This window comes from Hyperolius riggenbachi, chromosome 2 (assembly GCF_040937935.1).
Source record: "Hyperolius riggenbachi isolate aHypRig1 chromosome 2, aHypRig1.pri, whole genome shotgun sequence".
NCBI lineage: Eukaryota > Metazoa > Chordata > Amphibia > Anura > Hyperoliidae > Hyperolius > Hyperolius riggenbachi.
Genome location: NC_090647.1, coordinates 259674523 through 259688902, shown reverse-complemented (window position 1 = coordinate 259688902; position 14380 = coordinate 259674523). Strand labels below are relative to the sequence as shown.

At 43.2% G+C, this 14380-nt stretch overlaps 1 protein-coding gene across 5 annotated transcripts in view; it reads right to left on the bottom strand.

The window, feature by feature from the left end:
• SUMF2 (sulfatase modifying factor 2) overlaps positions 1-14380 on the bottom strand; it is a 58799-nt gene that overhangs the window by 28915 nt on the left and 15504 nt on the right. For 4 of the 5 annotated variants that reach the window (XR_011026223.1, XR_011026224.1, XR_011026225.1 and 1 more), the window contains exons 8-9: positions 13168-13324; positions 12757-12895 (exon numbers count right to left, since the gene is read on the bottom strand). Coding sequence is in view for 2 of the 5 variants with exons in the window: in XM_068268580.1 (XP_068124681.1) it covers positions 12799-12895; positions 13168-13324 (254 nt within the window). In the remaining 3 variants the exon portion in view is untranslated. Of the gene's footprint in view, positions 1-5381; positions 12896-13167; positions 13325-14380 lie in introns of those variants that run through there. The other variant, XM_068268579.1, reaches the window with a different exon arrangement.

Here is a 14380-nt window from a genome sequence, read left to right as displayed (position 1 = left end):
CTGGCCGCTCACCGTCTCGATGCCTTTGTGCTCACACAGGTTGAGTAGTATCTCTTTGTTTTGCCTTGCATAGCTGGATGCTTTCTGAGCCATCGTGTTGCACAAAATAAAAAGAAAAAAAAAAGGGGGGGAGGGAAAGCAAACACCAAGTGTGTATCTTTGAACAAAAAAAAAAAAAAAACGTATATATATTCTGCACTGAGTAGACTTCTGTAGGCTAGTTGCTTCTAGCAAGCTTCCAGCCTTTAGTACTCAGAATAGCGAGCTAAACTGCGTACTAATGTACTAAACGTTCCCACCACTGCCAACCAATTATGTCAAGAACTGGCCCGCGGCACGCCTGCGTATACGGTTCCCGACTGCGGGTTTGACCAGATTAAGCGGGGAACAGCCTTATTTAAGCTACAAACAAGGCTGGAACCCCTCAAAACACCTCTCACTGCCACCACTAGCGTTGCTAGACACTTCCACTCTGCTGTCGAGTCCTCAGCGCGCACTCCGCGTTTTCGTATTTGGGTCAGCTTTGCGCTTAGGCCAAATACGGGAACGCCACGCACCCACACACACACACAGTTGCAATCTTACACTGTCGTGAAGCAAAGACCCACTAACAGTCGTTCCGAACGATACTGTTAGCTACTCGCACTGGCGTTGTTCGTACGTTGGGTCAGCTGCGCGCTTAGGCCAACGTATGACAAACGCCCCCACACACAATGCAATTACAATTTCCTACGGTAGTGTTGCTCAAGCGTACAATTAGGCATGAACTTATACACGGTTACACTTCAGTCTCTTCTAGGCTATGAGTGTTAGTTTAGTACGGCAGAAGTCAAACTTATTAAATAATAATTTAATATTTCAGAAAAAACATAAAACAGTGCAGAACTGAATATATACAAAAAGATTACAAAAAAACAAAGTAAAAATAGTTACAAGATAAAATGTACAAAGATAACACACAAAGCGATTTTGCTTACCAAAATAAACGGGAAATAAACGTACCAGCGTATCGATCTGGTGTTGTTGCGGGCGGTACGCACTTCTGGTCAGGAACCAGGTTAGTTCTAGCCGTGTGAGCTACCTCCAAGAACTACAAGTTGTGGCTATCCTAGCTGCGGTTTTATACTATGAAATACGCCTGGAGGCTGTAAGCCTGTGTGGACGGGGGGAAGCTAGATTTAATAACATCCTCAGACATAATTTGATTTCCCAGGTAAAAGTCTACTATACATCAAAGATTGTGAAGTTAGGCTTTCAACTCCAGGTGAAAACTTGATTAAGGCGTTTTCCTGTCTCCGTTCTCAGACATAAATGGGATTTCCAGAGATCCACATACATGAAAAGGGTACTATAGCACACACACAAAACAAAAGACTTCCTTCACTTCCAATCTCCCCAGGTTACAGGTGACAATTGATTAAGGCTTTCACATTGCAGCAGGATGTCCTGTGTGATAGGTGACTGGTCGTATTCACTGAAGACCTCTTTAGATGCAAATGTAGGTCTAGTGACCCACCCACACAAATACAGGAACAGTCAATGAATCTAGCCTGCATCTCTACACCTTTGACATACCACAGCAGATATAAAAATGGGAAAATGAAAATATATTACTGTATTATCCTTAACAGCATCAGCACCCCAATATATCTCCACAAGCGTGACATCACTCATGACGTCACGCACATGCGCAGAAAGAGGCCGGCAACAGGCGCACGATCAAAGACGCGCACCGCCGGCCCAGCGCAGCCGTACTACTCCGGGTCATAGCGACCCGGAAGTAGTACAGGGTGATGTGTTTGCCGACATCTCTAATGACTATGAACTCCATGCTAATTAGCTTCACACTGCAAAGGGAAGTTGAAAATGAATGAATGATTAACACAGCTACAAGTTAAATGAGTCAGTTGCTAGAAACTTTGGCTAATGCTAACTTCTTACTCCTGAATGAGGCTGCTTAGCAGATAAGAAGATATTTTTTTCTTAAAGTGTACCAGAGGCAGATTCAGCGGAGGCAAATGGGACACAGAGGCATGTTCCTTGGTCAATACCAAGCCACTGTGTCCTCTGCGCTGCTCTCTCCCCCCATGCACCATGCTGTTCCTCCCCTCCCCATATCTGCCGAAAATATTATTATTATTACATTTTTAACTAGCTTGTTGGCAGCTAATGGGGAAGGTGCGTCCTTTGCAAGAGATGCACTCCTGCATAATGCCCCTTCCCCTTTATGCTCCTTCGCCTTTATCCCATCCCTTCTCCACCTCAATCCCCCGCCTGTCTGCACTTCTGCTGAGAAGCACAGAGCTGAACTCTGCAGTGTCGTGACCCCGGGGTCATGGACATGTTTTGTACAATGAAAAATAAACTAAAGCAAAAAACATTAATGGAGCAGCAGTAAGGGTCTCTACCTGATCCAGCTAGCCCCCCGGATCAGGAAGTATGTTTTTTTTTTTTATAGGAAAAACAGCTCTGGTTCACTTTAATACTACCACACACATATCCTGGGCTTACCCTAATTGGAGAGAGAAAGCATCTGCTCACTATTTCATTCCCGAGACTGGCAGTTACCTCCACCTCCTACTTGTATATAGGAATGAGCCTGCATGCATAGCTCATCTGCCCAAGCTAGTTAGCTAGGCCACAGGTTGCAATGATTGGATCAGGTGCATACAATGCCAGATTTATACTTTTTGTACTACTAGGCCAACTTTCTTGTTCTACCATTCCATGTGCAGTTCAACCTCCATGTGTAACATGACATCCATATACATCCACTCCTCTCTTTCATGTCCAGCCCTTGCTGGGCAGAAGCTCCCATCTTTTTGATGTTCCCCATTTGCAGCCTCCCTATTCCATTCTCATCCTCCACTTCCAGATACAACTACTCCTCTTAGTTTGCAGAAGTCCAGCTTTGGATGCATATGGCCACCTACCCTCGGATATGTACCTTCCCTTCCCTGGAGAACACAACAGCAGTACCCACAAATTAATACTTTGCTGAAGTTAATTTTGACCAAAATGGAAGCAAAAGATCGAGATAAAATTTAATATTTAGGATCTGGAAATAAGAAAACTGTCCAAGATTACTTTGAATTGACTTGCTGCAGTTTTTTAGTTGCCTCATATTTACACTGATCCAGAGAATAATTAGATATCTGATGCTTTTATTATTTTGATGTGTATTCTGTAGTTTGCTGAACTTCATCACCGTTCCTTGCAATTACGGATTCAAAATCAGGCTTGTAGCAGAAAACAATTCACAGTACTATACTACATCCATTCTAAATTTAGTACTAAACCCTTCTATGTAAACCAGCTTTCAGCATGCGTATGGTTGTTCTTTAACACGCTAAGAAAGCATCTGTGGAAAGGGCAGAGCATTCCTTTCTGGACACCCTAATTTAAAGACTGCCCTTGTCTGTCGCCGACGCCCACCATGCCCTTGAGAAGTTGTGTATTACGCAGTGTGGTCTAAATATATATTTAGAAAATTGGGAAACTGAATATGAATTTGTCAGCTGTTTTCATTCTTCCGAATTAGCTTGTATTTATCATAATCTACTGCATTTCCCCCATTTGTAACATAACCACAATAAAATAAAAATAAGTAATCTGATATTGAGTTTTCTTTCTGTCAATGCTATTTACATTTACCTTCCTTTCATGTCTTTTGATAAAGAATCACTAAAGGCTGGGACCCACTTGCAATCGCTAGCGGTTTTTGCAATAATTTTTTAAGCGGTTTTAGGCCTGAAACCCACTAGGAGCGCTTTTCTGAGAGCTTTGTGATTTGAAAAGCTCTTGCTAATGTATTGCTATGGGTGTGATCCCACTAGAGGGATGTGATTTTATAAAAATACCCCATAGCTTTGCATTAGCAAGAGCTTTTTCAATTCACTAGTGCTCAGAAAAGGCTTTTAGTGGGTTTGAGTCCTTAGGTGCCATTTCCATCGATTTAGGGAGCAATTTAAAAAAATGCTTTTGATTTTAGAGTGAGCAATTTGCATTCTGGGAAAAACAAGTGCTTGTGGGTAGTCCCAGCACTTACTAATCACACACAAATCCCTTTGTACAGAAATTCAGGAGCGATTTTGCAGCGTTCCAATACTTTCATTATAGGAACAAAGTAAACGCTCCCAAAATGCTGCATGACCAGCAGTTGCTATTTGTTCTCCTCCGTCCCCCTGTGTTACTGCGTAACGCCATCCTTGATTGCGCGCCCTCGGCTGGGAGCTCCCTGCGCATGTGCACTACATAGTTGTTGTGAGTACTGTGAACAGCTCTATAGAATTGTATGAGCATTGAGCTGACAAGCAGAAATATTCTGAAATGCAACTGATGCACTGTGATCTGGCATATGTTAGGGAATGAGGCCAAGTTCAACTAAATGGAATAAAAGGTAATACAAATCTGACATTTATTCCCCACCATAAAAAACTTTTCAATAGTATTTTCATTAAAGGGACACTTAAGTCAAACAAAAAAAATGAGTTTTACTCACCTAGGGCTTCCAATAGTCCCCTGCAGCTGTCCGGTGCCCTCGCCGTCTCCCTCCGATCCTCCTGGCCCCGCCGGCAGCCACTTCCTGTTTCGGTGACAGGAGCTGACAGGCTGGGGACGCGAGTGATTCTTCGCGTTCCCAGACACATTAGCACCCTCTATGCTGCTATATAGTATATGATATATGCTATAGCAGCATAGATGGCGCTATTGTGGCCAGGAACGCGAAGAATCACTCGCGTCCCCAGCCTGTCAGCTCCTGTCACCGAAACAGGAAGTGGCTGCCGGCGGGGCCAGGAGGATCGGAGGGAGACGGCGAGGGCACCGGACAGCTGCAGGGGGCTATTGGAAGCCCCAGGTGAGTAAAACTCATTTATTTATTTTTTACTTAAGTGTCCCTTTAACAAATAACAGTTATTGTATTTGTTTCTCATACCTGGCATTGGAACCTTAGGCAGATGGTTCTTACAACTGTCCACCAACCACACTTTTCCTGTATATTGACATGGATGGACAGTTGTTTGAGCTAAAGCACCTGTTCAGTGTTTGTTCAATCCCCTCCGCTCCACCCCCCACTCCCACACACACACAAACCCTGCATCTCCTCTGTATCAATCCCAGTGTTGCATGCCCTGCTATGCCAAGTTGCCACAATCACTGCCCCCACCCAGCTCAATATACTTTGGGAAAGATCTGTGGTCATACCTTCCCAAACATCTTCCCGTTGGCAACCCCTACCCCCGCAATAGAAACACATAGAAACATAATCCTTTCTGGGCTGTAGGAGCCACTGTACATGTACAGCTCTTGTAGCTTTACCCTGATGGTATACACTACGTACATACCTTATTTTCACACGTGAAACTTGCATTGAGGTAAATTATAATTACAAAAAGACTCTAAAATGTTAATGTTACATGATGTGCATTATCAGAATGGTCAAAATAGATTTGTAAGTTAGAAAAAATATTTGGGAAGTTCCACAACTGTACATTATATTAAAAATAAAAGATTGGCTTAATTGCCATCTCGGGCTATCATTACTGCTATAAAAAACCTGCCATGGACAACCACAGTATGAGAGGTGCAAGAAGGGGATTGGGAAGTTTGTGAATGATTACCACTATTCAAAACATCTATATAAGTGATTATTATAAGCACAGGACCAATACAGAGCTAATACTACAGTTGAGGGAGGGCCCCTCTGGCCCAAGGGTCCCAGTGCGGTTGTAACCTCTGAATCCCCTATTGCTACGCCACTCAGTTCTGTTTGAAGATTGCTCCTCTACAGTGTTTTTTGTTACACTGTCACATCACTATATTCACACTGTGAGGATGTGCCGAGCCAAAGTCATTTCAGCAAGAGAGGATTACTAATGTTCCAAATTGTGTACGACATTTCAGAATCTAAACTGTAACTCTGTAGAGGAAAATTACATACTGATACTATTCAGCTTTCACTGTGCCATTTATTCACTTCACTGATTCTCCTGCCTGCAAAGACAGCAATTGCCTGGAGCAATACAGGAGCGTAGGCTAGTATACGCAATTATGTCTGCAGTCACACCGGGGTTTTAATTTAATTAAATTACCAATTTATCTAGACTGCCTGTGTTGCTTCTCAGAATGGATGGTAACCTCTATTATAAATGCATCTTCAGAGAACATTGAAAGCCCCAGTTCAGCCTACTTTTTAGTTAGAGAATAAAAAAGTAAATTTGCATTGCACGCCTTAGTTTTTACAATAAATATATTAAAAGCATGTGGCTGGCACTGAACAGGTCACTTAACCACACCCATCTCCTTTCTGTTCTGCTAAGAGAAGTCTTTGTAGCTAGCACTGCAGTTCAGCAACCTAATCATCGTTCTACCAGGTTCCTCCCTACTCAAGTGTATAATAAAGAATTTAGGGCTCATTTCCATTTGCCATGCAGACAGAGCCGCGCGGTTCTGCGTTGCACGTGACTCCCCAGGAGGGTGGCACTTGCAATCCCATTCATTATACTGAATGGGATCGCGGGTGCAATCGCCCCGAAATGCAGGTAATCAGGTGCTGCAATTCAGTGGTGAATCGCAGTATGGAAACAGCACACAATGCAGTCTTTGCACTCTCTGATGTCCCTGCGATCACGTTGTTTTAAGCTGAAAGTGCGCCTATGGAAACAAGCCCTTAACCTTTTTCACACCCATCCCCCCACATATTCTTCTTTTCATCCCATACTGCCAGGTATAAGAGGTCATTTTCAATGTTTTTTCATTTAACTCCTGTATAAAGGCACTGTATAGAGCATAGGGGCAATTTTTTTTTCACATTGAGCAGGGATTGAGGAATTCATTTCTGTTGAGCTGCAGTGCTTGCCACAGAGTTGATTTTGTAAAAGAGGTAAGAGGTGGGAGAAGCCTGGTGATTAAATATGTGCCCAGAGGACAAGACTGACTGGCGCTCCCTCCCAGATCCTACCTGACTACCTCATGCAGGTAATGATGGGATAGGGGAGTAGTTTGAACAAACTGTCCAATAAGACTGCACTGTCATGCTGCCTAAACATTGTTAATAGTCTATGTGCATAGCTAATTAATAATAATTTGCTGTCATATGCACTAAAAATGTGAAGCTGAACCAGGGCAATCCTGCAAAAATAGTCTGTTGCTCCTAACAGATATGAAAAGAAAAGAACGTTTTGTCATTCATATAGATGCAGAACATGATCTTATTTCGTTTGCAGGACTTTGTCTTCACCATCCACCAATTGCCTAGTAAAAGTAACTGGAGCATTACACCAAGATCAGAATTCTCTGCAGGCAGTGCCAGTCCCAGAACAGCGCTTTTGTATTCCACCCAAGCAGGAAAGCATTATATACTGCTGGGTAGCTGGAGAAGCAAACAAGAGAACTCAGTCCAGTTACAACACATGCAGGTGTGTTGGCGCTGTGTTTTATATGTCCTGCTTTTGGTTACTCTGTGCTGAGGGCAGTGCAGTATATTAAGGAATTTCACACATACACTGCTGCACACAGCATCCAACTATCCCTCTTTTAGAAAAAAAAAACCACTCACCCCCCTCCTTTCCTCTAATGACAGAGGAGCTCAATATGGACCTCGACTTTGTTTGCTGTATGCTCCTTCCTATTGCCTGATGAAGCGGGGTCACGCCTGCGAAACGCGTTGCAAATCGTTGTGGAGTATATTAATACATTTTCTCTGTTCAAAGGGGCCCTGAGGTTAAACCACGCATGCGCAGTACTGTCATGCCGGTCAGCGTGATGACGCGGAGCGTCAGAGATAAGGAAGCGGCAGCCCGACACCCGGTTTGGGTGTCGCCGGTAATGTATGCGGCAGCAGGCCCGGGGCCAGGAGGACGCCAAGGGGACCTCCCGACCTACGGTGGGCTGGAGAAGTCCCCAGGTAAGTAGTGATTTCATTTATTTTTACTCCTTGGGGTCACTACGTATATGGCATGCCCTTCAGAGTAGGCAAGTCCACCACTGCCACTATTTTTATTCTACCAGCACCTTTGTTCTCTATCCTATCCTCGAATGTCCATTGTTTACTTTTCATGTACAGATCTTTACAAACAAATATATTTACCAATGAAATACTAGGATGCATAGAATTCGCTATAGAAGAAATTACCAGTTTGGTTTGAAAAATAAAAGCATTCTTTTATTTATAAACTCTTCATGGCAAGACTATGTGAAGGAGTGGGGAGGCCACGTGTGGCAGTGTGATGGATGTGGAAAGTAGAGGTGTAGTTGTGGCGCCTACTAAGTTATTGCTTATGTCTGGAGTTTGCCAATATAATAGCTTAACCTTGGCGTGGATATTATGCCATGGTGCGATTAGGCCCTGGACAAAATGAACATGCCCTTCCCCAATATAGTGGTATTAGGTGGCCCTTGTCCCCTCCTCCCCCAGAAAGCGTTATTAGGTGGCCTTTGTCCCCCCCCTGAACAATGCAGAGTAAGCACAGTGGAGCATATCTCACCTGTCCTTCACTGAGCTCCTTCCTTCCTCAGCATGCTCCAGCCTCCTGTATCCTCCTGCTGGTGCATCTTTTCTATTCCCTGCAGGCATGTATGCGCTGATGTAAGTCATGGGGAAAGAGACACTATTGTGGGAACCTGTGGAGCCTGGAGGACAGATTGGGAAAGGAAGGAGGAGTGCCCTGGCTGGACAGGTGAGATATTAGACTGTGCTGTGCTTATTCTGAATAAACCACAAGGTATCTCCCCCCTCACATGGGCACCTGGTGTGTGCTACACCCCATGTCCCCATAGCCACTAAAAGTGTGGGGAGAGACTTGGGGGCCCCTACCGGCGCAGGGCAATGGTCCAGTTTACCCTTATAGAAGTGCCTGCTCTGGTTGACTTCCATTGTTGTATGTTCTCTACATTGTTGGAAGAAGGGACACAGCAAGTGGTGAGCAGGTGAAGCTTGAATGTTACAGCCTGAGAAGATCATTTATCCACAGTACACTGCTGCTGCTCTGCCTGGTGTTAGCAATAGAGGTTTGTGATCATACATTTTTAATTTGTTTCTTTATAAAGTGTAACAATTTCAGTAACTGCTTTTAATTGACTTTAATATGTAGGTTATGTTAACTCCCTTGTATTTATTTGTCCAATTGTGAAATTGTAGTATTTTACCTAAAAGTACTTTCGCAAAAATATTATACAGTATACTTAAAAAAAAAAAAAAATACCTGGTTTACTAATAAGCCTGTCCAAGACAGACATTCGTGTGTATGAACAGTTTCCCAAACAGTTACACACTAACATAAGTCCAATTTTTTAGATGGCAGCGCTTCACAACACACTATCCCCCAAAAAGTCCATCAAAAGTCAACTGTTCTTTATGAAACTTAAATTGCACTCACAAGATAGTATTAATAATTTTCCACCCCACCCGCTGTGTATACACTCACTGGATCAAAAGACATATACCTAGGTCTGCATGCACATTGGGACACTAGGCTGTCCCCACCTCAACAGCAACACAGCAAAAAGAGACAGAAGTCCTTTTCTCATCCATATTTCAAATCCCAAATTCCCTCCTGACAGTACCTCAAAGTAAGGAAAGCCCAAGCCCTAAGCATAGGTCAGCACACACCTTGGGACACTAGGCTGTCCCCCACCTCACTGGCTACGCCACAATCATTGATCCTGTTCATTTCATATGCAGCATTACCGCAAAGTAAAAAGCCTCTCATAGTGTAAAACCATAAAATGTATTAACTCTATAAAAGTTGTGCACTTACAGATTCCGCTGACAAAAAAAAACAGAGTTTTATGGACGGGCTCTCCCCCGTATGTTGGGCACTGTCTGGCTCTATTGGAAGTCCCCCTCTGTGGTTGGCACGTTATGACCTCTGGTAAGACACTGAAACACTATTGCTCCATTCATATTAAGTCATTTTGAAAAGCTCCAAGGGCAGCCACATACTGTATAGTAATTTTGCCTGGAGGAAGCAAGCTGATAGAATTCAGGACAGCCCCTACAGTACATTTACATGGGGGAAAGCACCCCAGAAATGCCTTGTAAATGGTTAACATTCCTTTCAATGGACGTGGTCTGCCACCTGTGTATTCAACACTTGCGCGCACTGCATGTCATGGGTTTCTCACTGTGCTCAAATCTGCTGCTATTTAAAGAGACACTCTGACCAAGAATTGGACTTTATCCCAATCAGAAGCTGATACCCCCTTTCCCATGAGAAATCTATTCCTTTTCACAAACAGACCATCAGGGGGCGCTGTATGATTGATATTGTGGTGAAACCCCTCCCACAAGAAACTCTAAAGACAGTGGTTCTCTTGGCAGTTTCCTGTCTGTGAACGTTGTTGCATTGTGGGAAATAGCTGTTTACAGCTGTTTCCAACTGCCAAAAAAAACATGCAGCAGCTACATCACCTGCCAACAGTAAAATGTCACCATGTAATAAATGTCAGAATGTAAATCAGGGATTTAAAAGATTTTACAATGGGCAAACACTGACTAAATTATTTATACATAATTATTGTAAAAATGAAGCATTTTTTATATTACATTATTTTCACTGGAGTTCCTCTTTAAAGAGAAACTCCGACCAAGAATTGAACTTTATCCCAATCAGTAGCTGATACCCCCTTTTACATGAGAAATCTATTCTCAGGGGGCGCTGTATGGCTGATATTGTGGTGAAACCCCTCTTGGCAGTTTCCTGTCTGTGAACCTTGCTGAATTGGGAAATAGCTGTTTACAGCTGTTTCCAACAGCCAAAAATTCATGCAGCAGCTACATCACCTGCCAACAGTACAAATGTCACCATGTAATAAATGTCAGAATGTAAATCAGGGATTTAAAATTACAATGGGCAATCACTAACTAAATCATTTATACATAATTATTGTAAAAATGAAACACTTTTTTTATTACATTATTTTCACTGGATACCTCTAAAGAAAACCTGAACTGAAAATTAAAAGTCAAAATAAGCATACACAAGTCATACTTACCTTCCATGTAGTCTACTCCTCAGTGTCTTTCTCCTGTCCCGCGTCCTGTTTGTTCACTGTGATCAAGGGAATTTTCCACCCTCCATTTTGAAAATGGCCATTACCCCATAACAGCTTTCTGGTCAGCACACAGTTAAACTGTAACATCGCCCACTTGAGACATAGGGAAACATGGACATTGCCTGGTACATCAGTTTTCCTCTAAGCTATAACTGACAGCAACTGATATTTTACTGACAGCAAATGTTATATTTCAGATCTGACAAAATATTGTCAGAACTGGAAGGGATAATTGTCAGAAGAAAATGGTGAGCTTCTTAGAGGAACTGATGGCAAGGTAACTATGCAATGTTCATTTGAAGTTACCTCATGTGTTTATTTTAAATATTTTTACTCAGTACAGGTTCTCTTTAAGCTCTCTAGCGAGTACGGCCCCACTCAGCTGCCTTGATACTTCTTATTTGAGCAGTTAAGAGGTGGTAAACTGCTACAGTTAACTGTCCAGATAGTGTGATTAACTGCTTGCCGACCGCGTCAGGTCAATGGGTGTGGCCACGGTGGCAGCCCCAGGACCGCCTAACGCCAATCGGCGTAAAGTCCTGGGGCAGCAGTTTGCAGGAGGCTGCGTGCGCATCTCTTGCTTGGTGGGCGGAGCTTTTACCTCAACTAAAGTATTAACTCATGGGCTTAATAATTACGAACACCCACTTTGCAGTTATTGATTTGTAAAAAATGTTTGGAATCATGTATGATTTTCGTTCCACTTCTCACGTGTACACCACTTTGTATTGGTCTTTTATGTGGAATTCCAATAAAATTTATTCAAGTTTGTGGCAGTAATGTGACAAAATGTGGAAAACTTCAAGGGGGCCGAATACTTTTGCAAACCACTGTAGTTCTGAGAACTAGCTGACTAGGCACAATTGCAAGACAAGGTCCAGCGCTCAGCGAACTGATAGCTATCACAGACAACAGACAACTGACAAGACAGGAGTTATATACTGAGTAGAGTTAGCAATCCCCGCCCCCTGGAACTTCCAGCCAATCAGCAGTGCTCCTGCAGGAGCCAGCATCAGCTGACATACCTCACACTCGTCTCCTCAGCCTATAAAGGCTGCTGTGAATCGTGCGCGCCCGCCTGGGAACACGGCAGGGATCGCTGCGCCAATCCACTCCTGCAGGGGAGCTGGGGATGCCAGCAGAGGAGAACGACTCGGGCAGCTTCCGCCGCTGCCCGGATACGCCGGCAGAGCTGCCGACAAGGTTTATGACAGAGAATGTTTTTTTGCCGTAGAATATGATTGACCTGAAGTAATTAATACATTGTGAAACTATCCCCTTATTGATTTGACACATTTATAGTGCTGACTGTTTCTCTGCAGCACGTTACAGAGAGCATTTGGACCGTTCATAATGCTCCTTGTCCTTAAATGGGGTCATAGTATGATGCCCCCTACTACAACTGCTGTGGTAGAGGGCTGTAGCCAACCAACATGCCAATATTTATTTATTTTTTAACGGTGAAAGCAAACTTGGTGCACTTGAGCATTCTATCTGAGAATATCCGATGTATATGTAACATATTGTATAATAAAGATTATTAGGTCTTTTACCAATATCATAATTCAACCATATACAAAGAAGGACCTCCACTGAAGTGGAAGACAATGATCATGAAACTCTGGTCCACTGGTTGGGAAGCAGTCATTTTCACCAGTATATCGCCTAACATTCAATGCTGATTTCTTCCTTGGGAAGTACCTTGATTCTTGAGGCAAGAAAGTATGAATCTGCAGCTTTCCCTTACAGGTCCTCTTTTTCATGTTTGGCAGACCTTGTGACATCCTTGGCACAACGGAAGCTCAAGTTATCAGAGGCAGAATCTGGAGTGTTACCCATCCTAATGCACACAAATTAGTGAAAGGAGGCAACAAGAAAGTCAGAATTATACAGTGCTGTTGATAAGTTGATTTATGAGGTATTTACCTCACAAGTTGCTACTTCTAGTTTTCCATGTGGTAGCAGCCTTTATTAATTGACATTTAGCAAAATGTTTGATAACATCAGATGCTTCTAGCTTTGCTACATTTGGTAATTATTTGTGAATTTAGGCCATAATGTACATTTCATAGCAAACAATTTATGTGAAAAGACATGCCAATGGGCTCTTACCGAGTAGTAACTCGTGCTTTATGATTGGCTGATCCATCTTGGGTGTCAATCCATGAGGCTCCACGCAAAACAAACATTTTCTGTCTGGATTGCTGGGCAGAACCTCTATACTCTGTGGATGTCCACTCCCATGTATTTCCCAACATATCGTACAAACCTAATATAGGAAAGACTGCAGATGAAACTTGATTGTTCAAACAATACTCATTCAAGAAAACTGATTGGTTGTAAAAGATCTAGAAAAAAAAAATATGCATGGGGTATGCTCACCTTTACATTGGAACTAGAAGCCATAAGATACTACTACTACTACTACTACTACTACTGCTACTACTACTACTACTCTTAAAGAGCCTATTCAATCAAAATTACACACTTTCCTTGGATCCTCTTGTAATATAATTACTTGCCAGGTCTTTTCCTTCTAAATCACTCCCAGAACCATATGTCGTGTATGCTTCCAGCTCGTAGCCCTGCCCCTTGCAGAAAAGGTCCTCGGCACTTCCCTATCTCCAGATAGTGCCATGCTACTTCTCTGCAGGGGGTGGGGCTATGTGCCAAAAACCAGTGGACACAGGACTCTGAGAGTGATTCAGAAGGAAAAGACCCGCCAGGTAATTATAACTTTTTATTACAAGAGGATCCATGTAAAGTGCACTTTTTGATCACATCACGTCTGGACTACTGCAATGCCCTTTATGTTGGCCTCCCCAAAAAGGACCTGCGCCGCCTGCAATTAGTGCAGAATTCTGCTGCCAGATTGCTAACAAACCAGCCTCGCCACTGTCATATTACACCGATCCTTCGCTCACTGCACTGGCTACCAGTAGAATGGAGAATACTCTTCAAGATTGGACTGCTGACATTCAAATCCCTGCACAGTCTAGGCCCTGGATACATGAAGGACTTGCTGAAGCTGCACCACACCTCTCACAACCTCAGATCAGCAAGTTCTAAAAACTTGGTCACTCCCAGAGTGCACCTCAAAAAATCTGGAGATAGAGCCTTCTGCCATGCTGCCCCTACTCTCTGGAACTCCCTACCACACCCAGTAAAGACAGCACCATCCCTGGAGCTATTCAAATCCAGACTGAAAAGCCACCTGTTTAGCCTGGCATTTCCAGATTTATAAAATTTCTTCCTCTGTACCACGATGGTCTGAGCCATGCTTATGCGCTTTGAGTCCCACGGGAGAAAAGCGCTTTACAAATGT